The sequence below is a fragment of the Hypanus sabinus genome, chromosome 8 (genome assembly GCF_030144855.1).
Source record: "Hypanus sabinus isolate sHypSab1 chromosome 8, sHypSab1.hap1, whole genome shotgun sequence".
Lineage (NCBI taxonomy): Eukaryota > Metazoa > Chordata > Chondrichthyes > Myliobatiformes > Dasyatidae > Hypanus > Hypanus sabinus.
In genome coordinates, this window is record NC_082713.1 from 79229334 (window position 1) to 79255436 (window position 26103).

Consider the following 26103-nt stretch of genomic DNA (forward strand, 5'->3'; position numbering starts at 1 on the left):
GCTTTCTTTATGGGTTTAATCAATGTGGTTTGTGGATTGGACTCTGTAGTTCACGTTATGATGTGCTTCTGGTTTCTGGTTTTTTAAGTTGCTATTTTGGGCAGTTTTGAATCTGAATGGCCAGCAGATAATGAACACTGAGTGGGACTGAATATGCCTGGACTCTTTCAATTTTGTGTTTTCTGTGTTTTACGCTATTTTTGCCATGGTTTGATTATTTTGTTGCTCGTGGGGGTGGGGTAATGTTTTTCTTTGAACGGGTTCCATGGTTTTTCTTTTGAGGCTGGCTGTGAAGAAAGCAAATCTCAGGATTATACACTGCATACTGCACATACTTCGATTAAAAAAAAATTTCTTGGAATCTTTAGAATAACTCTGCACAGGACCCCACCAGGGTGAGGTGAACTCCAATTAGTCTCAGCAGCTCATTTTGGGGAGGGAACAAAAGATTATAGTCGTAACTTTAGGAATAAATTGATATACCCACAGACTGAAATTGGATTTAAATTGTTTCACTCATTAATTAGGATCCAGAAATAAAAGCAGATGCTCATGTGATTACAATGAGCAAATGAAGCTGCTTGGCCTTATAATAATTCATCCATCAAAAGAAATTCCAAACATTTAGATATTTCATCAGAACATTACTTTATTTAACTTTCACCTAGTGTTTCTACGTGTTCATTGTTTCTGTAAACTTGGCCTTATTCCACCTGTTTAATTGTACTGATATTCTGGGTTAATTATTTCTGTGCAGCTCTCTAAGGACATTTCTCAGACATACTTGAGATGCCAGGTTTGATCATAAATCTAGCTTGACACTGCCGAGCAAACCTCATGGGTTTAACTCCTCCTCCACTTTTGTACCTCAGCTGCTAGAACTTGGGTTAGTTGTCAAACCAGAAGCATGGGGTTGTGCAGATACTGGAATCTGGAGCAACAACCATGATGCTAGAGGAACTCAGTTGGCCAGGCAGCATTTTGTGAAGGGAAATGATGGTTAATGATTCACTTTGAGTCTCTTCTGGATTGGAAGGACGTGTCTATGGTATAACGTTTGAGTGAGAATGTGGTTGAAGAGCAGTAGAACTCACAAAGTGGGAACAGTGAGAGACGGTTGCACAGAACTCCTTTCAAAGAGACTTGGCAAACCGGTGACACTAGAATCTGGAGCAACAAACAAGAAGCTGGAAGAACTCAACAAGTCAAGCAGCGTCTGTGGAGAGAAATGGTGTGTTGAGTTGAAACCTGAACATAAATACGATGGCTGCAAGTCAGGAATGTAACTGTTCTGTATTTGTCTGGGTGAGTGGAACTGCAGCAAGAAGCTAAGTATGTCCATGACAAATACAAAGGTTCATCCATGACCCTAAAGTCTCGCCACTGCTCTACAGATACATCAGAACTGTACCATCTACAAACACATCTCAGTTACTTAAATCATTCAGACCAGACTTTCAAAACCCACAACCTCTATCATGAAGGAAAACTAAGGCAGCAGATGGAATGTGCTACCTTACCAGAATGTTACCTGGGTTTCAGCACCTAAGTTACAGGGGAAGATTGAACAAGTTAGGTCTTTATTCTTTGGAGCGTAGAAGGTTGAGGGGGGACTTGATAGAGGTACTTAAAATAATGAGGGGGATAGATTGAGTTGACATGGATAGGCTTTTTCCATTGAGAGTAGGGGGGATTCAAACAAGAGGACATGATTTGAGATTTAGGGGGCAAAAGTTTAAGGGTAGCATGAGGGGGAATTTCTTTACTCAGAGAGTCATAGCTGTGTGGAATGAGCTTCCAGTAGAAGTGGTAGAGGCAGGTTCGGTATTGTCATTTAAAGTAAAAGTGGATAGGTATATGGACAGGAAAGGAATGGAGGGTTATGGGTTGAGTGCGGGCCAGTGGGACTAGGTGAGTGTTAACGTCGGCATGGACTAGAAGGGCTGAGATGGCCTGTTTCCGTGCTGTCATTGTTATATGGTTATATGGAATCACCAGCATCTGCAGATTCCTCGCCATTTCTGTGTCTTGGTAACACATTTGTACTTCTTCCTTAAAGCAGGATCTATGTCCTGAAACACACTCCCAAATGCAATGGGACTGCCAAAGATGGAATGGCTACAGTGGTCCATGAAGTACTGCATGTTTCCTAATTTACAATGATTTTACTTTCTTTCCATAATACATTAGTTAATTTCTGTGTTGTTGCATCAAAATCCAGACAGTCCCTTCAGTTGGTGTTACTTTCTGCAAATGTAAATATTAAGAGTCTAACTGTGTAAATTCTGCTTGTTATGACTGTGGCTTTATTTTTGTCAGTAGGATACAGCACGTCTGGTGGGCCGGTGTTGAAGCGTGATGATTCCAGAGGCACCTTGAGCAATGAACTGAGTGCCTGTACACCAGAGAGAGCCGAGGAAAGACGGAATTCCATGGACTTTGTAAAGAAAATTCTTTCAACTTGGTCATTTGTTTTTAAACCTAATTTCCATATCCTTGTGTTGTAGAAGTTAGAATTTTTCAGAACTATGTCAAATGCATCCAGCATTAAGAATTATACAAGCAAGCCCGCCACATTGCTAGAGTGTGTTGTCTATATTAATGAGTACTTTAAGTTTTTTTTTCAAAAAATGGTATTAGAATCTCAAATAAAAACAGAAAATGTGGGAGATACAGGTCAGAGAGCATCTGTGGAGAAAGAAAGAACATTTCGGGTTGAAGGCCTTTTATCGGAACTGTTGGAATATTAACTCCATCTCTCCCTTGGCAGTGCCCGACCTGCTGTTAATATCTGAAGTTGAAGCCACATTATCTTTTCTGTGGGTAGGAGGGCTTCTTGGCTTGCTGAACCTTAATGAAGAGAAATTGGAAAATATGTCATGTGAAGTTGTATAATGTTGGGCTTAATATAGTTTCAATAGGTGCATTTAATGCCAGAGAAATGTATACAATATACATCCTGATATTATTTTTTGGGTTAATATGCCAATAATCTTATGCAGAATCAATGATTTGAATAATATACTTGATGTCAAGGATATATAACTTAATTCTTGACATTGTTGCTTGTGAGCTACCAGTTCAAATCCAGGACTTGGTCCATTTCCTGCTCTGTGTGCAGCATATAACTGATGCTATGGTTGAGGGTGGGGAAGCTAAGAACAGTTGAGGTTCTATCCAGCTGCAGGCACAGGCATAATGGGTGTTTCCCCTTTGATGTCATGTGTTTAGAGCAATCTGATCATTGTTCTAGTTCTTGAGGAAAATGTTAACAAATCACACAGGGCAGAACCTCTGTTCCTTATCTGAATGTTGGAACATTCCATGTGAATGAGCAGTTCAGCTTCTCTGTGGATGACTGAAGTTAAAGAAAGTGGTATCTAGCTGTTCCTGCACTCATTTGTTTATGAACTTGTCTTTCAGAGTCAACAAAGAAGGAGCTCAACAGGGAGCAACTTATCCAACTATGGCAAGTTAGACCAGCATGAAATAAGAAGTCTCCTTATGTGCTTTCTACACATCCTTAAAACAATATCAGAAGGTATGTTGTTCCCTTTAGGAATGTATTCATTTCCAACTCCATGACAAGCTGTGAAATTGAAACATTGATAAAGGGTAATGAATATTTTGATAATATCCTGTGATTCAGTTCCTGGAGCATTTTAACTGTATGTAACATCGAAGACATGCAAACACCCCCAAAAAAAATCTAGTATTCCCAGTCCAGTGACTATCAGTTGTGAAAATTCCACTCCAGTCTGAGCAATGCAGAGCAATAAAGGAATATATTTTTGTGTGTTGTTATTGCTATGCCAAACTGGAACCCATCTAATTCCTTTCTAAAAAATCTGCTCCATTGGCACTAACAAAAGTTCTCTGGCCATTCTGCATTCAGTTGCTTGGTCTTCACAAATATGTTGCACTACAATAATCCACCAATAGGCTGACATTTGTATTTTTCCATAAATCTTTTTCAATATTAAATAATGTCAGGTGAATGTTAACCAGTGTGTCACTAACTGTTCACAGGCCCAATCCAGGGATAAGCTTTCAAATGTTGTTTGAAAGAAGAGGAAAACAATCATCAAAGTGGTGAACAGCCACATTCATCCTGTTGTAAATATAATTAATTTGTTAACTTTTAAAATGTAAAACACTCAAACACCAATCCTGTATATGGAAAACAGACAAAAAACCAATGTTGTAAAACTTTTCAAAGACTGCGGATGCTGAAAACTATATTAAGAGAGAGAAAATGCTGGAAAATCTCAGCATGTTAGCCACATCTGTGGGAGGCAAAACGGAGCTATGGAGTTAGTGTTACAAGTTGAAGCTCCTTCATCAGCTGATGTAAGGACAACCATTGATATCCCTGGTCCGAACACCAGGTAGAAGTGTTTGAATGGCAGATCAATTGATTGGCGATGCTGAAGGACAAGGATATTGCAGAGAAGAGGAGCCATGCAGAGCATCTCAGGGAAAAAAAAATTCTAGATTATGTCACTTAGCATTGTTGCCTTTGCCTCGTTCGCTCATTGCAGTCAAGCTGTGCCAATGTTCAGACAGGAATCCATCAGCTGAAGGAGTAAGGCTGCCTTGAGTAAAGCTCCCAGGTTAGAGCAGCAAATAGAATCTGATTTCACTCAAACACTAATCCTGGACTTGGCCAAAGCTTAGCGGAGCAAGTTACCAGAAAGCTGCCTTTACCGGTGAAAATGTAACAAGCAGAATCCATGTATATGTGAAAAGACATGATACTAAATAATGTTACTGTCAGAAGGAATTGCACTGTAGTATATGTATCTAGGCCTTGGATGTAATATACTTTGTCGCATAAGTACCTTTAAGTGCTATGCGCTGTGTGTTTGACCGTTACATTATTGTATCTGTTGAAGAGTTAGTGGAGTGTTGTTTCAAAAGTCCAACCTTAACATGACTGAAGAGTTATACAGAAAACCCCCACAAAAACTACACTGAGAGTGGGATGAAATGTTTCAGTTCAGGTAGTAGCAAGGTAAAGAAAGAATGGTAATGACCAGTGATAGACTGGCAGATAGTCAATGAGCAAGAAATATTTGTGAGGTCACAAACACGAGGAAATCTGCAGATGCTGAAAACCCAAGCAACACACACAAAATGCTGGAGAAACTCAGCAGGCCAGGAGGCATCTATGGAAAAGAGTAACAGCTGACACTTTGGACCGAGACCCTTCATCGGGAATGGAAAGGAAGGGGAGATTTCAGCATAAAAGGTGGGGAGGGGGGAGAAGAGGAAGAAGTACAAGGTGGCCAGTGGTAGGTGAAACCTCAAGAATAGGAGGGGGTGAATTAAAGAGCTGGAAAGTTGATTGATGAAAGAGATACAGAGCTGGGGAAGAGGAAATCTGATAGGAGAGAATGGAAGACCATGGAGGAAAGGGAAGTGGGAGGTGCACCAGAGTGAGGTGATGGACAGGTAAGGAGATAATGTGAGAGAGGGAAACACAAATGGGGAATGGTGAAGGTTGGGGTGGGGGAATTACTGGAAGTTCAAGAAATCAGGTTGGACGCTGACCAGATGGAATATAAGGTGGTGCTCCTCTGACCTGAATGTGGCTTCGTCACAGCAGTAGAGGCAGCCATGAACTGACATGTCGGAATGGGAATTGGAAGTAGAATTGAAATGGATGGCCACTGGAGATCCCACTTTTTCTGGCAGATGGAGCGGAGGTGTTTGACGAAGCAGTCTCCCAACCTATACAGGAGGCCACGTGGAAGCACTTGATTCAGACGAAGAATCCAACAGACTTGCTGGTGAAGTGTCCCCTCAGCTGGATGGACTGTTTGGGACCCTGAAGGGTAGTGAGGGAGGAGGTGTAGGGGCAGGTGTAGCACTTGTTCTACTTGCAAGGATAAGTACCAGGAGAGTGATCAGTGGGGAGGGACGAGTGAACAAGGGAGTCATGTAGGGAGTGATCCCTGCAGAAAGTGGAAAGTGTGGTTGAGAGTAAGATGTGCTTGGTGGTAAGGTCCTGTTGGAGATGGCTGAAGTTGCAGAGAATTATGTGCTGGACACGGATGCTGGTGGGGTGGCAAGTGAGGACAAGAGGAGCCCCGATCCTTGCTGTGGCGGGAGGGTGGAGTAAGAGCAGATGTACGTGAAGTGGAAGGGATATGGGTGAGGGCAGCATTGATGGTGGAGGAAGTGAATTCCCTTTCTTGGTAGAAGGAGGTCATCTCAGTTATCCTGGAATGAAAAGCCTCATCCTGAGAGCAGATGCAGCAGAGATGGAGGAAATGAGAGAAGGAGATGGCATTTTTACAAGTGATAGGGTGGGATGAGGTGTAGTCCTGATAGCTGTAAAAATCAGTGGGTTTACAAATGATATCAGTAGCTAGTCTGTTTCCAGGGATGGAGACAAAGAGACTAAGAAAGTAGAGGGAGGTGACTGAAATGGGCCAAATAAACTTAAAGGTAGGGTGGAAGTTGGAGGCAATGTTGATGAAATTGAAGAGCTCAGTATGGGTGCAGGAAGCAGCATGAATGCAGCCATTGCTGTAGTGTTGGAAGAGTTAGGGAACAATGCCGCGTGTAGGCTTGAAACATAGACCGTCCCACACAAAAAGGACAAAAAGACAGGCACAGCTGGGACCCATGCTTTCATTGCTTCAGTGAAGCATTCAGTGAAAAGAAACAACTTCAAAACTGCTTTAGATCTGGCACTGCAAGGTTGGTGGGCTTGTGGAGAGTTTCTTGAGGGAATTAAGATGAAGCCGTCTTAATGAAGCATCATTGCAGGTTTGCAGTGGTCGAACAGTGGTAGATAGAGGATGGTGTGCAGTGGTTGACTTGGGGATGGATGATGAGATATGTGAGCTATCACTTGGTTTGACTCCAGTATCCAATCACAACACCAACCTGCTGCTGTGTATTGAGGGCATCTTTCTAGTAGATTAAGTCATTGAGTCAGAGAGAGAGAGCACAGTAATAGGCTGACCAAGTGCTGCCACCCTGTTGCACTAATCCCATTTTGCCTTCCCCATATTCCCATTCATTCTTTCCAGATTCTAGCCCTCACCTACACACTAATTGCAATGTAAAATGGCCATTTAATCGACCACCTATGCATCTTGGAGATGCGGGAAGAACTGGAAGTGTGGTCACAGAGAGAACGGGCTGCAATTGAACCTGAGACTTTGGCAGAGTGAGGCAGCAGCTCTGCTAACTGCAGCACTGTGCTGCCCAGTACCAGGCAGTTGCTGAAAATCATTGTTGCCAATTTCAGAAGGGGATGCTATACATTGTCTGGGGAACATCCACAGAACCTGCTGTTAAAATGATATCCTCAGCACCACAAAGGAAGTTCAATAGGCAGGTACTGGGGAGGCTGAGCAACCACGGGGTATGACTCCAGTGGAGGAAATGCACATTCATGCAGCCAGGAATTCATCTGGTGAGATTATATTGGGTGACCTGATTAAGCTTCAGTGGTGTGAAGGCGTGATCAGGTCTTAGCAGCGAACCTTTCCTGGCCTTTTATGACAAGCACAACCCATAATGGCCATGGTGCTGTGGTTTTTTTGGTAAGTGCTGATATCAAGTGATCTTTAGTCAGAATTCAATGTTCTCATGATGCAGCTGCACACATCTGGATTAACCCAGCGAATACCATACATCAAAAGAGTTCACTATCTCAGTTGTGTTATCACAGATCCCCAATGGGGAGGCAACAGTTAATTTGAAACGAAATTTGTCATCATCAGGTTTTGGATTTGATTTTCCAGTCACAGCTGGTGAGATCACCAGGGCTAATTGTGCAGATGTTCCTGTGTGACAGGTGTGGTGGTGGGGTAACATGGCCATGTGGAGTAAATGGTGAAGAATGGGTTCATTAGAGAAGTCAATGTTGGTGGGTCAGGGCAGTCTGAAGTTGAGAGCATGGATTAGTGATTCTGAAGGTACACCACATTGGGCTCTTCTAACTGTAAACTCAAAGCCGCAGGCTGAGACAATGTATTTTTGGCATGGGATTGATGGAAGGCATCGTGATCTGGCGAAGTCCTGCTCAGATGCGAGATCAGTGCGCATAGACATCCTTCTTCAAGGATTAGCCTGGACCTGATATCTGGATGAGTCTCACTCCCAGTGGCTAGGAGTGTCCCTCTGTAGAGCAGACATGTGGCCTTAATTCTGACGGTGTTCATAGTCCACATATTGTCACCTTTCTCTACCTGGGTCACCAAGTGTTCCCTTTTATCTATCATCCAAGTGTTGTGATTGAAACAATGGGGCTGCAGTTATTGGAGAAGGGTCCTAGTAGTCCACAAGACTGGCATCATTTGTTGCTGGTACACAAGTGAGATGAGAGGGGTTTCCAGTTGCATTCAGAGCTCAGGGATGAACAAAGAGAAGCAAGAGGAACCTAAAGGGGGTGGCACAGACAGGAAAGTCGATGGAGATGCTTCCAGTGATCAGTATGATTTCGCCGTTAAGACTTACAGCGTTACTGTGGTAGAGCTGTTGAAGTCCTGGAAATTGGGAGCCATGTGTCAGAAGTTGTGTCAACTGATGTGATGGAAGAGTCTGAGTCTGATTTACTGGGCAGGTGCTAGGATGTAACTATTGATGGATAAAGCAGAGACCTGGACGTTCCAGACACTTGCACTGTGACCCACAGTGCACTGAAGGAAACAACTTGTCAGAATAATCACAACACCCTTGTAGGTGTGAATATCGCAGAGATCAAAAGAAGATGTGGATCAATTAAAATTTATTACTATTTCTTCTGGCATCCGTTAATCTCGCAAGACCATGAATCTGTGCCTGAAATGGTTTCCATGTAAGTGTCAGATATTTGTATAATCACACCTAAGTAAATAATTAATTGATAAAATCTAATCTGTGAGTAGATATATAGGTTTATACAGTATAGCTGGTTTTAATATATTAGTTATTTGTAATTAGTGGAAGGAGTTTTTAATATATTGTGTAATTACCCTTATAGAGCTTTGTGCATGAGAATCAGAACTATTATCACTGACTTAAGTAATGTGAAATTTGTTTTGCTGCAGTAGTGCATTGCAAAGACAAAGAAATTACTGTACCTTACAAAATCAAATAATTAGCACAAATCAAGAATAACGAAGTCGTTTTCATAAGTTCATGGACTGTTCAAAAATCCTTTGGTGATGGATGCCACTTCTTGAAGGTATCCTCAGTGGTGGGAAGGATTATTTTTCTGAGCAGGCTAAGTCTACAATACTCTGCGGCCTCTTGTAATCCTGTGCTTTGGAGCCAGGCTGAGATCAGCCAGTCAGAGTGCTCTCCAATGCCAGTGGTCTGAGTTTAAATGTACTGTTATATCAGCTACCACAGTTTGTAAAGAAAATGGGAGGCCCTGTAGTCTCAGGGAGAATCTATAAACTCTACACGGCTAAGGACTGATCCTGCGTGATTGAAGCTGTGAGGCAGCAGCAATACCAGTTGCATCAGTGACCATCTCAAAGGAAGCTAACATCACCCCAGTATGTAGTCCCTCATTAATTCCCTAACTCACATTATTGACATATTGGATCTCCAGGTTTCTGAAGGATTGAGAAACAATAGACACAGAGTGAGCTTCCAGCCACAGTGAGACATATCCATGCCATGTGTATCAGTGAATGTTTCTCCACGTTGGTCTTTGAGGCAGAGACAGGGTGAGGAATAGATTGGCCTTTGGACCATCGTGAAGTGTGCAGGCGCTCTTACTGAGTTTCCCTTTACTTCCTCCTTCTGTGCTGTGCCCAGACTTCAACACTGACCCAAGAAATAATGAAAGGCAATGGTTATTTTTGTGTGAGGACTTGCAGTAGATAAGAGTTGATGAGCCTGTGCAGCAGGCCTACCAGTTGTGAGAGTGTGTGAAACTTTGCATTTTAACTGGCATTCTTTACTTTAGCATTAGAGTCTCCCACCACTGCCTTTCCCCCTTCCATCTGAATTGAGAGCAAGTGCCAGTCACTCAGCCCATCAAACTGGCTCTACCTTTCAATAAAATCATGGAGGATTCAATTTTAAGCATAATTAAACATTCCTTCCTGGTCTAGTTGCCTTTAAACCCTTTGGCTATCAATAATTATCCAACTCTTCCTTAAAGCTACTCAAACTCTCTGATCCACAGTCTTTTGTAGAAGAGAGCTCGAAAGTATCTCAACCCTCTGAGGAGGAGAAAAAAGACTTTTTCTGCCTTAAAGGGAAAACCCATTATTATAATGAAGTAGTGACTCCCTATTTCTGATTCCCCTTAAGAGAAAGTATCCTCTCTGCATTTTCCCTGCCAAGACCACTCAATCGAGACACCTCTCATTCTTTTAAATAAATGTAACCTCTCCAGCCTCTCCTCGTTGGAGATGTTTTCCTTTCCACAAATTAGCTTTACGTGATCAGAGCAAAACCAAGCATAGGCTCTTCCTGTATCTGAGCTATTTCTCACTAATTTTCCTACCACTGACATAGACTCTCTGGCCTTTAATATCCTGCTTCCCATCTTGCATAAAGGAGACATATTTGATGATTCCCTCAAAATTCTGATGATACTGACTTGTCATTTATTTCCATAAGCTTGCATTTTTATATAACATTATAGTCTCTTTTTTTTCTTAAAGATGCTCTCTTGGCGTACTGGAACAAGATGTCCCCTCAAGAATTAATGGATTTTCTCACAATTTTAGAGTAAGTACATATTAGGGATTTTTGAGAAAGGAAGCTGTTGAACTAATTGACATTTGTTTTGAGTAGAAGGTGATACAGTACATTATAAATGATACAGCTCTTCCAGTATTAATCACACCAGCAGTAGAATTGCCTGCACTTTCATTGTCTCTTATAGGAATCAAGTGGATTTCCCTAAGGTTAGGGTACTGTAGTTTTTCTAACATTTGGTAAAGCAGGCTTCAGGGAAGAAAAACCATGGGAGAGATCTTGGAGAAAGAAGAAAATTGGTGAATAAGTTGGAGATTGAGGGTAAAGTATAAAAAGGGTGTGGGAAAAAGTGTATGTCGTTGTCTCCACATCGATGTGTGGAGTGTGCATGCGGGTATTGATTGGGGTGTTATTAGTGTGTATATTGTATGTATATTTTGTGTGTGTATACACACACACACACACACACACACACACACACCTCAATATGCATCTCCCTCACCTCAATATGCAAAATCACATCATCTCCAATCCTTTGAGTCTGCCAAAGAGGAAGAAGACAGTCTGGACTGTCAAAAATGCCTGCAGATTTGTGCTGTAGGTTTGCCAAACTCTGCCTTATTTCTTAGTACACTTGCTGTCACCTCAATATAATCCTTATAGAAGCAGGGCTAGTCCTCAGCCTTGGTGGAGTTGGCTGAGTGGAGAAACTATCTGGCCATGAGGTAAATACACCTTTCAGCTACCAGCCCCATTACATTTGCTGGTGGACTTTGGTTCCCAGTATGTAAAAGCGATTCCCCATGCAACATCTGGAGATAGACATGAGCTGAAGCTGTTGAGATTTCCCCTGAAAAACCAAGGTTAACTTTGTTGGAAAGGAGACTCGGGAGACAGCAGATGCTGAAATCTGGAGTATCACAGAGGATGTTGTAGGAACTTAGTGGGTCAGGCAGGATCTTTGAAGGGAAATAGACAGTCAAGGTCCTCCATTCATTGCTCCTAATGATTCTCTCTCCATATCCTATGTCCTATCCTCTTCACTGTGTATTGAGATCTTCTGGCCCCTTCTTCTCTTCTCTTAAAAGTAGTGCAGGTACAAGGTCTCAACCTGAAATATCAAATGTCCATTTCCCTACATCAATGTTGCCTGACTTGCTGAGTTCCTTCAGCTTAGTGTCTATCTGGTAGAAAGAATCTATTTTTGGATTGGTATAATTGAAGAAATAACATGAAATTTGCATTTGGAAGAATGTAATCAAAATAATGTGTGAATATACCAATCATTGACTGTTCTGTTCTTATAGGATCTGCCTTTACCAGTTCAGATACATGGGCCGGAGAAATATAGCAAGGTACTGCCCGGATTGCCATTCCCGTATTGAGGAGGGTGGGGGCTTCTGAATGTTTAGAATGGTGGTATCATTCCATTTTATACTATTTTTGATGGAAACATTTCTAACAGTTGCTAAAGCAAGGAAAAGTATTTAAATGGATAAGAATGACTGGGAGATTTTTCCCAAAACCTTTTCTATATACACTTTCAAATGTATCAGACTCTCTTTTTGTAAGCACGGAGCAGAGATTTCAAAACTTTCCTTGATTACGTTCCATCTAATCTAAAATCCTGCCAGCATTTAGAAATTGGATGAAAATTGCGGTCTCTTGATCCCATTCCCTGCAGCCTTTATCCACCTAACAGGCCACCCACCAACCTCTGCACTTGAACATAATTTGCATAAGCTCTGCATTTCCAACAACAAATGCAAAGGAAATCCTTTAGATGGATCTCAACTACATTCCCCAGGATTTCTGTTAGTGTTGTAAATGGTCCTGCTTCTCATCTTCACTCCTTCTGTGATTGCTCTCTCTTTTCCTACTCTTCCTCCCTTCTCCACTCTACTCCTCCCATTCTGTCCCCTCACCTCTATCACACTCTCTTCCCTTACCATCTCCTAGTCTTCCCCTCCTCTCCCCCTCCCATATCCACCCATTCTCCACCTTGCCTATCCTCCCATCTCCACCCATTTTCACCCTTCCCTGTCCATCACCAACCGCTGTCCCTTCCTCTCTCCTCCTCCTCCTCCTCTTCCCTTTCCCTTGGGAAACAAGCCAGTAATGATACATTAAATCTGTGCCTCCTCACAGATGAGTGTTTTGGTTCCAAGGTAGTAATTTTGCCAGAGGGTGTTCAGAATCGGAGCAGGGACATCACATGAAAGGAGGCCATACAACTCACAATTTCCATGCTGGTTTGAAGTGAGATCCCCTGTCTTTTCCTACCTCCCCGTGCTGGCTCATGGCTCTTCTGCACACCACAGTACTGTTGGAAATGTGCAGCAGTTAGTGGCTAGTCTGTGATTTGTGGACCTTCCCAATGCTCCAGGTATAAGGTTTGTTTTCACGCCCCTCTAAGCTTTTTCACAAGTATTTGAAATCTCTACCCCTTGGTGTTCCTCCCCCCACCCAGCCTCCCACCCAGTGCTGGGTTCTCCGTCTTAATATCTCAGTCTCAGACTTGCTCCCACTTTTCCTTTTCCAAGGAAAACAATACTAACCTGTCCCATGTTTCCTTATAGTTCTTCCTTGGAAATTTCCTTTGTACTTTGTCCAGGGTATTCTCTTTGCTTTGGACCATTCCATGTACAAATACAAGTTTATTCTTTCTTTCTGGTCAAACTCTGTTGCACTGGGAACTCCAGAAATCAATCATCCTCTCATTCATCCATGCCAAAGTAATTTGGCTGTAAGCAATCAGAAAGTTGCTCTACCAGCAAGTGTTTCATTTTACGTGGCCAAGTTTTGAATAGGAGACCAAAGACACTGGAGCTGCTGGAATCCAGAGCAAGACCAAACTACCGGAGGAACTCACACGGTCAAGCACAGATCAGAAAAGGCAAAGTGCATTTCAGTCCTGATGCAGGGTCTCAATCCAAAACATTATTATCACTTTGCTGAAGCGCTGCCTGACCAACTGAGTTTCTCCAGCATATTTTATTGTTCACTTGAGTGAATTAAATTTTAAAATTATAGTTATTATGGGCATCGTAAGAATGTCTTGATAGAAGGATCTGTCAGTCATTGTCAAATAAGTATAAAGTATGTTTCTGCTTCCAGAGTTCAAGAGGGCCTAAGCTTCAAGTACTGTCCAGCTGACAGGAAGTCTCAAACAATGCCAGCTCTCTGGAGTCGTTCAGGAACAGCACACGCCAGGCTCCAACAGATTGGACACACGGACAGCTCATTTACCCTCAACCACCGTATGTTCAGAAACCCCTACTTTCCCCATCTTCCCCTGCATGTTCTTTAGACTGACATCGAGTCAATAAGATTGCATGCTATTTTGTTAACTTTCCGGCAAGTGCCCCTCAGAGGAGCAGGTGCTGATCTGGGCTTCAGCTTCTGGACAGCATGTGGAGCTGCTGCCTCATACATCCAGAGACCTGGGTTCAATCGTGTTAATTTTCCCGAAGGTTTGCTAATTGACCTGCTGATTAGCTCCTATAAATTTGCCCTGATGAATGTCGGTGGTAGAATGGTAGAATCGGGGGACAGTTGAAAATAATTAAACAAAAAACTGGATTGATGTAGGATAAATGAAAATGGGTTCAAAGTAAATTTTATTCTCAAAGTACATATATGTCAGCATATATAACCCTGAGATTTATTTTCCTGCGGATATACTCAGCAAATCTAGAATAGTAACTATAATAGGGTCAATGAAAAATCAAATAGAGTGCAGAAAACAACAAGCTGAGCAAATGCAAATATAAATAAATAGCAATAAATAACAAGAATATGAAATAACATAAAGAGTCCTTAAAGTGAGATAATTGATTATGGGAATATCTCAATGGATGGGCAAGTGAGCGTAATTATCCTGTTTTGTTCAATAGCATAATGGTTGAGGAGCAGAAACTGTTTTTGAACCTGGTGGTGCGAGTCCTGAGGCTCTTGTACCATTCTACCCAATGGCAGCATCTGGAGTGCTGGGGTTCCTAATGATGAATGTTGCTTTCTTATGACAGCATTTCATGTAGATGTGCTCAGTGGCTGGGAGGGCTTGACCCTTGATGTACTGTGCCGAATTTACTAGCTTTTGTAGGATTTTTCATTCAAAGGATACTGTATTAGTATTTTCACACCTGGCCATGATACAGCCAGTCAACACACTCTCCACAACACATCTATAGAAGTTTGTCAGTGTTTTAGATGTCATGTGGATGACTCCTAAGGAAGGAGAGGCCCTGCTGTGCTTTCTTCGCAATTGCACTTATGTGCGGGGTCTGGGACATGTCCACTGAAATAGTAACTCTCAGAAATTTACAGTTGCTAACGCTCTCCACCTCTGATCCTGTGATGAGATGGTTGATGGTCGACATGAACTCAGCACAACAAATCCCATTTCAATGATAGTCAGTTTGTGTCTGACTATCTTTAAGGAACTTCATTACACTCTTCTCATTACTACGATCTAAGGGGGAAGTACAGAAGCCTGAAGACACACTCTCAACGTTTCAGGAACAGTTTCTTCCTCTCTGCCAACCGATTTTTGAACGGACCATGAACACAATCTCACTTTTGCTCTTTTTCTCACTGCTTTTTTTAATTAAATTTCTTACTGTAACTTATAGTAATTTTGTCTTGCACTGTACTGCTGCCGCAAACAACAAATTTCACGACATATGTCAGTGATATTAATTCTGATTGTGAAGCACCTGTTCCTACACCCATTCTATTCTCCCATCAACTGCCTCCAGACCCTTGACTCTCCCACTAACTTACCAACTAAAGTGTCCTGATGGCAAACCATCTCAAATGCATAACTTTGCCAGTTTGATTCACCCAAATTAGTTGAGGATTAGGCACCAAGATGTGGTTATTGAAGGATTGATAACATGGATGAGACCTTAAATGAATATCTGCATCTGTCTTCATCAGGGAGAACACCTGCTGAAACTCTGGATTTGGTCCAATTTTAAAGAGCTTCAGTGTGACTAGCATGTTGTGTTTTGATCATCTTACCTAAAGAAAAATGTACATATTGTAGAGGAGTGCCCTGGATTGTTTTTTTTGTGGTGAATGAGGAGACATTAAGATTCAGATTCAGTTTATTGTCATTTAGAAACCACAAATGCAATGCAGTTAAAAAATGAGACAACGTTTCTCCAGAATGATATCACAAAAGCATATGACAAAACAGACTACACCAGAAAATCCACATAACGTTTGGCAATCCCCAATCCAGAGTCTGGAGAGGCTGTTGCATATTAATATCACGCTACCATCTTAGTGTGTACCCCAGAAAGGAGCTCCAAAACTACCAGACAAAACAAGACCAAAAACTAAAGCTACAAGACCTGCACAAAACCACATTGTTACAACAATGCAAACAATAGGATAATTGATAAAAAAAACAGACCATGGGCATGGTAAACATAGTCCAAAGATGTTAAAAGACTATAAGTTTGAAAGAAACTTAAGTAGGCTGACCTCTGTCTTCCAGAGCTTAAAGAAATTAGATGTGACTTCAAAAAAACATAAAGAAATTAACTGAGGGAGGGCATTCCTCGGCTAAGGAAAACTGGTCTCAAAATGAGGAGACCACTTAGGTTGGAGATGAAGAGTTTATTCACAGAGTGGTGAATCATTGAGATTTACAGCTCCAAAAGGTTGTGAAGGCTTTGTCATTGCATTAACAGATGCCAGCAAAATTGGTGTAGAGCAAGAAAAAGGAGCTGAGGTAGAAGATTAAGCATGATATAGTTGAATGGTGGGGAAAACCTTTTCTAGCTCGTGGAGTCATGTGACATAAAATCAGGTCCTTCAGTCCACTTACTGTAGAGTACTCCGGTTTGAACAGCCTGTATTCTAACGAGACATGGCCTCCTCCTTGTTGTGAATTTACTTTGAGAAACTGGAGACATGCTTCGATTTGAAATGGCTGTTTTGCTCCTGATCCTTACACAGGCTCTGGAATCAGTGAAGCAGACATTAGCCACCAGTCGTTGTTGGAAGGGAACCTAGCCACTGAAGTGTGTCTCACGGTGTTGGACTTCGTTTCTTCCTTCATTCAGAACTTCAAGGTCAGCAATACTTGTTTTGTTATATATGTTTTGCTCAAAAAACACACACGCAGTTCTGGTGTGTGTGGTAAACTATGTATACCTGTCTAGACACGCCCCTCTGCTGACTGCTCCTGTGGCTCCTCCCACAGACCCCTGTATAAAGGCGGTTGGGGCACTGCTCCTCCCTCAGTTATTCAACATGGTCGTGCTCCCTTTTTCACTATTAATAAAAGCCTATTGTTCACTTCCAGTCTTCTAGAGTTATTCTAGTTATTCTTCTCGATGGTGCATCAGTGTGCATCCAATATGTTGATTAGGGCCGAAGATAAGGACTAGTGAACTATTCAGGAGGAGAAGGGGTGAGAGCAGTGATGTGGTCAGTGGTTCTGTTTTCTGTGCTATTAGGGAAGCAACAGTTAATGAAGAAGGTTAAGGGTCCCAGACCCAAAATATTGACTTTTTTCTCTTTTCACAGATGCGGCCTGACTGGCTCAGTTTTAACAGAATTCTCTGTTTTTCTTTAATATTTACAATAACTGCAGTTTTCTTTTAATTTCATGTAGTGTTTATGCATTGTATTGTGTGGAAAGGTGGGCTAGTGACCCAAGTGGTTGTACATTCAAATTCACCAGCAAAAGTTGGAGGGTTGAGTAATACTTGCACGCTGAATTTGAAATCTGCTCCTCTCTCAGAATCAACTCATCCAAGATGATGGGCACAACCCGCTGATGAAGAAAGTGTTTGACATCCTCCTCTTGCTGACCAGTGGGCAGTCTGAAGCAGCCATGAAGCATGTGTTTGCTTCTTTAAGGGCGTTCATTAGCAAGGTAATCGGTTTATCCTTGTTCCATTTGGTGCAGTGATAACCAAGCACACACACACAACTTGGGAAAATATTCGTTCGGTTGCACTTGGAGTGTTGCAGGATCTCTGGTCACCAGACTATAGAAGGAATGTGTTTGGGCTGAGAGAGTGCAGGGAAGATTCACCAGAACAGTGCCTGTATAGAGGACCTTAGTTATGGAGAGAGCTACAACTGTGGGGAAGACGCTCCCTATCAATAACTGGAACGGAACTCGTCATCAGGTGTCTCAGGGCTGCTGTACCTGGTGCAAGTGTGGCCCATCCTCTGCTCCTCCAGCTTGGAAATCACCTGATCTATCTTCAGATTCATTTGAGGATCCAAGATGGAGTGGGTCAGATGGATCGCAATGCTCCACTCCCTGGTCTTTGGGGACAAAAATGTACCTGGGGTCGCCCTCACCCTGATGACCACTTTTGTGTGTGGTGGCATCAGGCTGTGCATGGAGCGCAAGTACGTGGGCACCAAATACCACAATGTGCAGAGGTTCTATCTGTACTCAGTGGTGCGAAAGATGGGTCTGGCCCTGTTGCTGTGCAACTTCCCAGTCAGCTGCATGTTGCCACACTACCTGTCCTTTGTGGGAAAGTTCTTCCAGATCAACACCTTTAACCAAATCTATTAGGCAGTGGTCAACATGAAACATCCTTTAGGCTAAGGACTCGATGGACACAGTGGGCTGGTCTGGGCAGCTTGCCCAGACCATCTGGCAAAGTGTCTCATCTCCAGGCTTCACCAGCAAGCACCAAGACCTTGCCTGACTGACAGAGAGAGGGGCACTCCCAGTGAGATCCTTCCGGTGTGTCTGGACCATCACTCCACAGTGCTGCTCACGGGATGACCATAGTGGGGAAAAGACAGTAGGTCACCTCTTTGCAGACTGTGGGTTTGCAGAGAGAGTGTGGAGAAAGATTGAAGGGCCTGTGTCAGGGTTCAACCCGAGGAGCTGAATGGTAAGGAATACTCTGATATATGGGCTGTTCCCAGGGACTTGCGTGGGGAGAAACATCAAGTGCTCTGGCAGATCATCAGCTCAGTGAAGGATGTCCTTGGTCTGCCAGAAAATCGATGTCCGTGGAGGAGTGCTGCCTGCCAACTGGCACGTTCCAGGCTGCAGTGGTACTCCTCAGGGACGCACTGAAGCTTGGCGCAGCCAATCCAAGAGCTCGGTGGGAAAGGAATACAGGGTTGGGTTCATCTCCTACTGGAGAGGGAGGGGCCAGGTTGGGGAAGGATGCATTTCAATTGTTATTGTAGCAGTTTACCACCCCAGACTGCCATACGAGTGGCGGCAATATTATCAGAACTGTACAGAATGTAAAAAAATGAAAAGGCAATGAGCAGTTCATTCTTGTAAACATCATTTTATAATGAATAAAGTTTATTTGTTTAAAAAAAAATAGAATGGGCTTGTTTTCCCTGTGTGAAGGAGGCTGAAAGGTGACCTGACAGTAGGATATAAAGTCACAGGTTGGCAGACTTAGAAGACAACATGTTGGGAGTATCCAAAGTGAGAGGAAAAAGATATCAGAGGAAAAATTTTGATATAATCAAAAAGTTCAAAAAAGTTAAAGCATGTTTATGTCACCATATATTACCGTGAGATTCTCTCACTACCGTCAGATTCAGTCTCATTATCGTGGATTTGTTTTCTTGCAGGAATTTACAGGAAAATAAAGAAACACAAGGGAATTTGTGAAAAAGTATGCATATCAATTAGCCAAAGAAGACAAGTAGTGCAAATAAAAATATATATAAGTAATACTGAGAACATGAGCAGTAGAGTCCTTGAAGGTGGGTCTGTAGATTGTGGAATCAGTTCAGAGTTGAGTTGAGCCAAGTTATCATCGCTGGTTCATGAACCTTTTAGTAATAACTGTTGCAAAATCTGGTGCTATGGGACCCAAGGCTCCTGTACCTCCAATCTGGTGTTAATGGCAAGAAGAGAGCGTGACCTGTATGGTGGGGGGCCCTTAATGATGGATGCTGCTTTCTAAAGGAAGGATGAGACAATCATGGTTAACAAGAGAAGTCAAAGCCAAAGGGTGGGCATGTAATAGAGTGAAAATTAGTGGGAAGTTGGAGGATTGGGAAGCTTCTAAAAACCAACAGCAGGCAACTAAAAAAGCCATTAAGAAGGAAAAGATGGAATACAAAAGAAAGCTAGCCAATATTAAAGAGGATACCAAAAAATTCTTCAGATACATGAAGTGTAAAAGAGAGGTGAAAGTGGATATCAGACTGCTGGAAAGGTAGTAATGGGGGATAAAGAAATAGCAGATGAACTGAATAAGTATTTTGCATTTCTTCACTGTGGAAGACACTAGCAGTATTCTGGAAGTTTGAGAGTGTCAGGGGTCAGAAGTGTATGAAAAACTGCTTAACAAGTTTAGAGTCCGTGGAATTACAGGAAAGATCCTAGCATGGATAAAGCAGTGACGGGTTGGCAGGAAGCAAAGAGTGCTGACGCTGGGGAGGGTTCAAAGGAGGTTCAGGAAAATGATTCCAGCATTGAATGACTTGTCATATGAAGAGGGCTTGCTGGCTCTGTGCCTGTATTCACTAGAATTCCGAAGAATGAGGGATAACCTAATTGAAATCCATCAAATGTTGAAAGACCTCGATAGAGTGGATGTGGAGAGCATGCTTCTTATAGTGGGAGAGTCCAGAAGCAGAGGGCACAGCTTCAGTTTTAGACAGTTGTCCTTTAAGAATGGAGATGAGGAGGAATTTACTTAGCCAGAGAGTGGCAAATCTGTGGAATTGGTTGCCACAGGCAGCTGTGGAGGCCAATTCTTCGGATAAATTTGAGACAGAGGTTGATATATTCTTGATTGGTTAGGATATGAAGGGAGACAGGGAGAAGGCAGGAGATTGGAGCTGAGAAGGAAAATAGAAATTCGGCTACAGATTGGCAAGTATGACGTAGCCATCTCTGAAATTTGGCTAAAGGATAGCTGCCACTGGGAGCTGAATGTCCAAGGATATACGGTGTATCAGAAAGATAGGTTAGTAGGCAGAGGGGGTGGTGTGGCCCTGTGTATAAGAAATAGTAATAAACCATTAGAAAGGGATGGCATAAGATCGGAAATTGTAGAGTCTCTATGGATTGAGTTAAGAAATGGCAAGGGTAAAAGGACCCTAATGGCAGTTGTATACAGGCCTCCAAACAGCAGCCAGGATGTGGATTACAAATTACAGCAGGAGATAGAAAAAGCATGTCAGAAGAGCAATGTCATGATAATCGTTAGGGACTTTAGCATGAAAGTGTATTGGGAAAACCAGGTCAGTATTGGACCTCGAGAGAGAATTTGTAGAATGTCTAAGAGATGGCTTTTTAGAACAGCTTGTTATTGAGCCCACTAGGGGATCAGCTGTGCTGGATTGGGTGCTGTGCTATTATCCAGTGGTGATAAGAGAGCTTAAGGTTAAGGAACCCTTGGGGAACAGTGATCACAATATGATCGAGTTCACATTGAAATTTGAGAGGGAAAACATGAAATCCAATGTGTTGGTGTTTCAGTGGAATAAAGGAAATTACAATGGCATGAGAGGGAAACTGGTCAAAGTTGACTGGAAAGGGACACTAGCAGGAAGAGAGCAGAGCAGAAATGGCTGGAGTTTCTGCAAAATATGAGAGAAGTGCAAGATAGATGTATTCCAAATAAGAAGAAATTTTCAAATGGAAGAAGGACACTACCATGGCTGACAAGTGAGGTCAGAGCCAAAGTAAAAACAAAAGAGAGGGCATACAATGAATCCAAAGCTAATGGCAAGATAGAGGATTGGGAAGCTTTTAAAAACTTATGGAAGGAAACACAGAAGGTCATTAGGAAGGAAAAGATGGATTATGAGAGGAAGCTGGCGACTATTGTCAAAGAAGATACAAGGTTTTTTTTAAATACATAAAGGGTAAAAGAGAGTTGAGGGTAGATATAGGACCAATAGAAAATGACACAGGAGATATTGTAATGAGAGATGCAGAGATGGCAGAGGAACTGAATGTGTATTTTACATCAGTCTTCACACTGAAAGACATCTGCAGTATACCGGACATTCAAGAGTGTCAGGGAAGTGGAGTTTGTGCAGTGAAAATTATGACTGAGAAGGTGCTCAGGAAGCTTAATGGTCTGAGGGTGGATAAATCTCCGGGACCTGATGGAATGCAGCATCAGGTTCTGAACGAAGTAGCTGGAGAAACTGCAGAGGCATTAACAATGATCTTTCAAGAATCGATAGATTCTGGCATTGTACCAGATGACTGGAAAATTGCAAATGTTACACCACTATTTAAGAAGGTTGGGAGGCAGCAGAAAGGAAACTATAGACATGTTAGCCTGACCTCAGTGGTTGGAAAGTTATGGGAATCGATAGTTAGTGATGAGATTGCAGAGTACTTTGAGGCACATGACAAGATATGCCAAAGCCAGCATGGTTTCCTGAAACAAAAGTCCTGCCTGAAATTACAAGTAGAGTAGGCAAAGGAGATGCAGTGGATGTGGTGTACTTGTATTTTTAGAAGGCCTTTGACAAGGTGCCACACATGAGTCTGCTTAGCAAGATAAGAGCCCATGGAATTACAGGGAAGTTACTAGCATGGGTGGAGCATTGGTTGATCAGCAGAAAGCAGAGAGTGGGAATAAAGGGATCCTATTCTGGCTGGCTGTTGGTTACCAGTGGAGTTCCACAGGAATCGGTGTTGGGACCATTGCTTTTTATGATGTATGTCAATGATTTGAAATATGAAATTAATGGATTTGTGGCTAAATTTGCCGATGATACAAAGATAGGTGGAGGAATGGGTAGTGTTGAGGAAATAGAGAGCCTGCTGAGAGACTTAGGTAGTTCAGGGGAATGGGCAAAGAAGTAGCAAATGAAATACAATGTTGGAATGTATATGGTCATGCACTTTGGTGGAAGAAATAAATGGGCAGGCTATTATTTAGATGGAGAGAATTCAAAACACAGAGATGCAAAGGGACTTGGGAGTCCTTGTGCAGGATACCCTAAAGATTTACCTCCAGGTTGAGTCGGTGGTGAAGAAGGTGAATGCAATGTTGGCATTCATTTCTAGAGGTATAGAATATAAGAGCAGGGATGTGATGTTGAGGCTCTATAAGGCACTTGTGAGACCACACGGAGTATTGTGTGCAGTTTTGGGCTCCTTATTTTAAAAGTAATATACTGACATTGAAGAGGGTTCAGAGAAAATTCACGAAAATGATTCCAGGAATGAAAGGGTTACTGTATGAGGAACATCTGGCACTCTTGGGCTGTATTCCCTGGAGTTCAGGAGAATTACTGGAGGGTCTCATAGAAACATTCTGAATGTTAGAAGGCCTGAACAGATTAGATATGACAAAGTTATTTCCCATGATAGGGGAGTCCAGGACAAGAGGGGATGACTTCATGATTGAAGGATGTCCATTTAGAACAGAAATGCAGAGGAATTACTTTAGTCAAAGGGTGGTAAATCTGTGGAATTTGTTGCCACGAGCTGCTGTGGAGGCCAAGTTATTGGGTGCATTTAAGGCAGAGATAGATAGGTTCTTGATTAGCCAGGGCATCAAAGGGTATGGAGAGAAGGCAGGGGAGTAGGGATGACTGAAAGAATTGGATCAGTCATAACTGAATGGTGGAACAATCTCAATGGGCTGAATGGCCTACTTCGACTCCTATATCTTATCTTCTTTAATCCTTTTCACTCCTTATGGAGCATAGGGCCTCAACAAAAGTCCTCCACTTGCTGCGATCTCTAGCAAATGTTTTGCAGTCTCCCAAGTTTGGCCGGCGGCTTACAGTTCATCCAAAATCCTACGCCTCCAGGTTTGCTTTGGGCGACTTCTTCTTCTCTTCCCTTGTGGATTCCATTCGAGTGATTGTCGAGTGACATTCGACCGGCTCTTCCTCAAGGTGTGGCCGACCCATCTCCACTTCCTCCTCCTTATCTGGAATGCAATGGGCTCTTGGTTTGCTCTCTTCCATAGGTCTAGGTTTGTCACCCTGTCGTACCACTTCAGGCGGAGGATCTGCCGGAGGCATTTGTTGAGAAAGGTCTGGATCTTGTTGCAGCTGGTGTTAGTGATTCTCCATGTTTCGGATCTATATAGCAGGATGGCTTTCACATTGGAGCTGAATATACGGAGCTTAGTTTTGACAGAGATGGCCGTGGATCTCCAAACAGGTCGCAGGGGTGTGAAGGCATATTGGGCTTTTCCGATCCTTGCTCTGATGTCCTCATCTGTACCTCGTGATTTACTGATTTTGCTTCCGAGGTAGGTGAATTTGTCTACATCTTCAACTATTTGTCCTTCAATCCGTAATGGCTCCTCTTTTTTGTTATTAATGTGTAGAACTTTGGTCTTCTCCTGACTGATCTTAAGGCCTACTCGCTGTGAGGTCTCTCCCAAGGAATCTACTTCCTTCTACATATCTTGAAGCCGGTGTGAGAGAAGAGTGAGATCATCTACAAATGCCAGGTCTTCCAATTTCCCTGTTAATGTCCACTGGATGTCTCTCTCTGAGCCAGCATAGGCTGTTCTTGTAGCCCAGTCAAGTACCACAAGAAAAAGTAGAGGCGACAGCAGGCATCCCTGTCTGACTCCAGTAGTGACCAGGAACTCTTCGGACAGTCTCCCGTCGTGGATGACCCTGCATTAGAAGCCACCACAAAGCTGCTTGATGATATTCACCATCTCTTCCGGTACACCATAGTGTCGTAAGATGCTCCACATTGTTTTTCTGTCCAGGCTGTGAAATGCCTTCTCAAAATCAATAAAACACACATATAGTGGAGTTTGCCATTCTATTGTCTGCTCCACAATGACTCTAAGTGTAGCTATCTGGTCAATGCATGATCTCTCTTTCCTGAACCCTGCCTGCTCATCTCCAAGTCTCTGGTCAATGGCATCTTTCATCCGCTCCAAGATGACCCTGGTGAGAACTTTGCTAGGAATGGACAACAAGGTGATCCCCCTCCACTTGCCACACAGTGAAAGATCTCCAGATTTTGGCAGCTTCACAAGGAGACCCTTCTTCCAATCTGATGGGATCTCTCCTGTTCTCCATATCAAATTCAGCAGTATATGCAAATGGTCCACCATAACCTCTCCACCCACTTTCAATGCTTCTGCAGGAATGTCGTCTTCTCCAGCAGCCTTGCCGTTCTTCAGGCTTTTCAGGGCTTTTCGAATTTCTTGCTTGGTGATTTCACCTATATTGATGTTGAGTGGGTCTCTATGCTCCAGGTCAGGTTGGTTCTGTGGTGGTGGTCTATTCAATAATTCCTGGAAGTGTTCCTTCCATCTTGACAGCTGCTCTTCAACCGAAGTGAGCAGATGACCTGTCTTGCCTCTAACAGGTCTGTTGAAATTGCTTTTCTTCCCTCTCAAAAGTTTAGTTGTCATGTAGAGTGCCTTGAGGTCCCTTTTACTGGCCGCTGTTTCTGCTTGCTCTGCTATTTCATTGAAGTACAACCTCTTGTCCTTTCTGAACTGCTTCTTCACCTCCTTGGTCATCACGCTGTACCTGTTGGCGGCGATTTGTTTCTGTTGCCGGGTTCTGGCCTTATTCAACTCCTGGTTGAGATTTTTCCTCTCCTCGACCTTCTGCCATGTCTCATCCCTGATCCAAGGATTACTGTTGACTGGTGGTCTTCCCAGTACTTCTTCGCAGGCTCCTACAATGGCCTGCTTGAAGGTAATCCAGGCGTGTTCCGCTGTTCTCTCATCTTGTTCCTCTATTTGAAGAGCCCCAAAGCGGTTTTGCAAGGCGATGTGGAAATCTTTCTTGTTCTCTTCTGTCCGTAGTTTTCTAACATCAAACTTTATTCGCGTGTTCTGTTGCTTCTTCTTGGCTGACAGCTTCATCTTCAGCTTTGCAACTACCAAATGGTGGTCAGATCCAATATCTGCTCCTCTTTTGGCTCTCACATCTTGCAATGAACTTCTCCAGCACTGGCGGACTATGACGTGATCAATCTGGTTCTCTGTTTGATGGTCAGGCGAGACCCAGGTTATCTTGTGGCAGTGTCGGTGGGGAAAGAGGGTACCTCCAATGGTCAGTTTGTTGAAGGCACAGAAGTAGGTAAGGAGTTCTCCATTTTCATTCATATTCCCCAAACCATTCTGGCCCATCTCTCTCTCCCTGCCAGTGTTATCGCTGCCTACTTTGGCATTCAGATCTCCCATGATGATCAACTTATCTTGCTTAGGTACCTTTCCAACTACTGCTTGAAGCTGGGTGTAGAAGAGATCTTTTTCTTCTTCCTCTGTGTTGTTAGTTTGGGCGTAGCACAGGATAATGGATACCTTCTGGAATCTGGACTCGAAACTGGCTGTGATGATACGGTCAGACACTGGTTCCCATTCTATCAAACTTCTGGCTGCTTTTTTGGACAACATCAGGGCCACACCAGCCTCATGCGGGTCTTCCTCTTTTTCTTTGCTGGAATAGAGCAGAATTTCTCCCATCTGCAGTTTGGTCTCACCAAAAGTATTCCACCTTGCTTCA

General features: G+C 42.9%; 1 protein-coding gene across 2 annotated transcripts in view; it reads left to right on the forward strand.

The window, feature by feature from the left end:
• dock11 (dedicator of cytokinesis 11) overlaps positions 1–26103 on the forward strand; it is a 307563-nt gene that overhangs the window by 171847 nt on the left and 109613 nt on the right. The window contains exons 34-40 of one of the 2 annotated variants that reach the window (XM_059977401.1): positions 2320–2441; positions 3424–3541; positions 10626–10692; positions 11970–12017; positions 13780–13922; positions 16633–16748; positions 17423–17557. In XM_059977401.1, the coding sequence (XP_059833384.1) occupies positions 2320–2441; positions 3424–3541; positions 10626–10692; positions 11970–12017; positions 13780–13922; positions 16633–16748; positions 17423–17557 (749 nt within the window). The remainder of the gene's footprint in view (positions 1–2319; positions 2442–3423; positions 3542–10625; positions 10693–11969; positions 12018–13779; positions 13923–16632; positions 16749–17422; positions 17558–26103) is intronic. The other variant, XM_059977402.1, reaches the window with a different exon arrangement.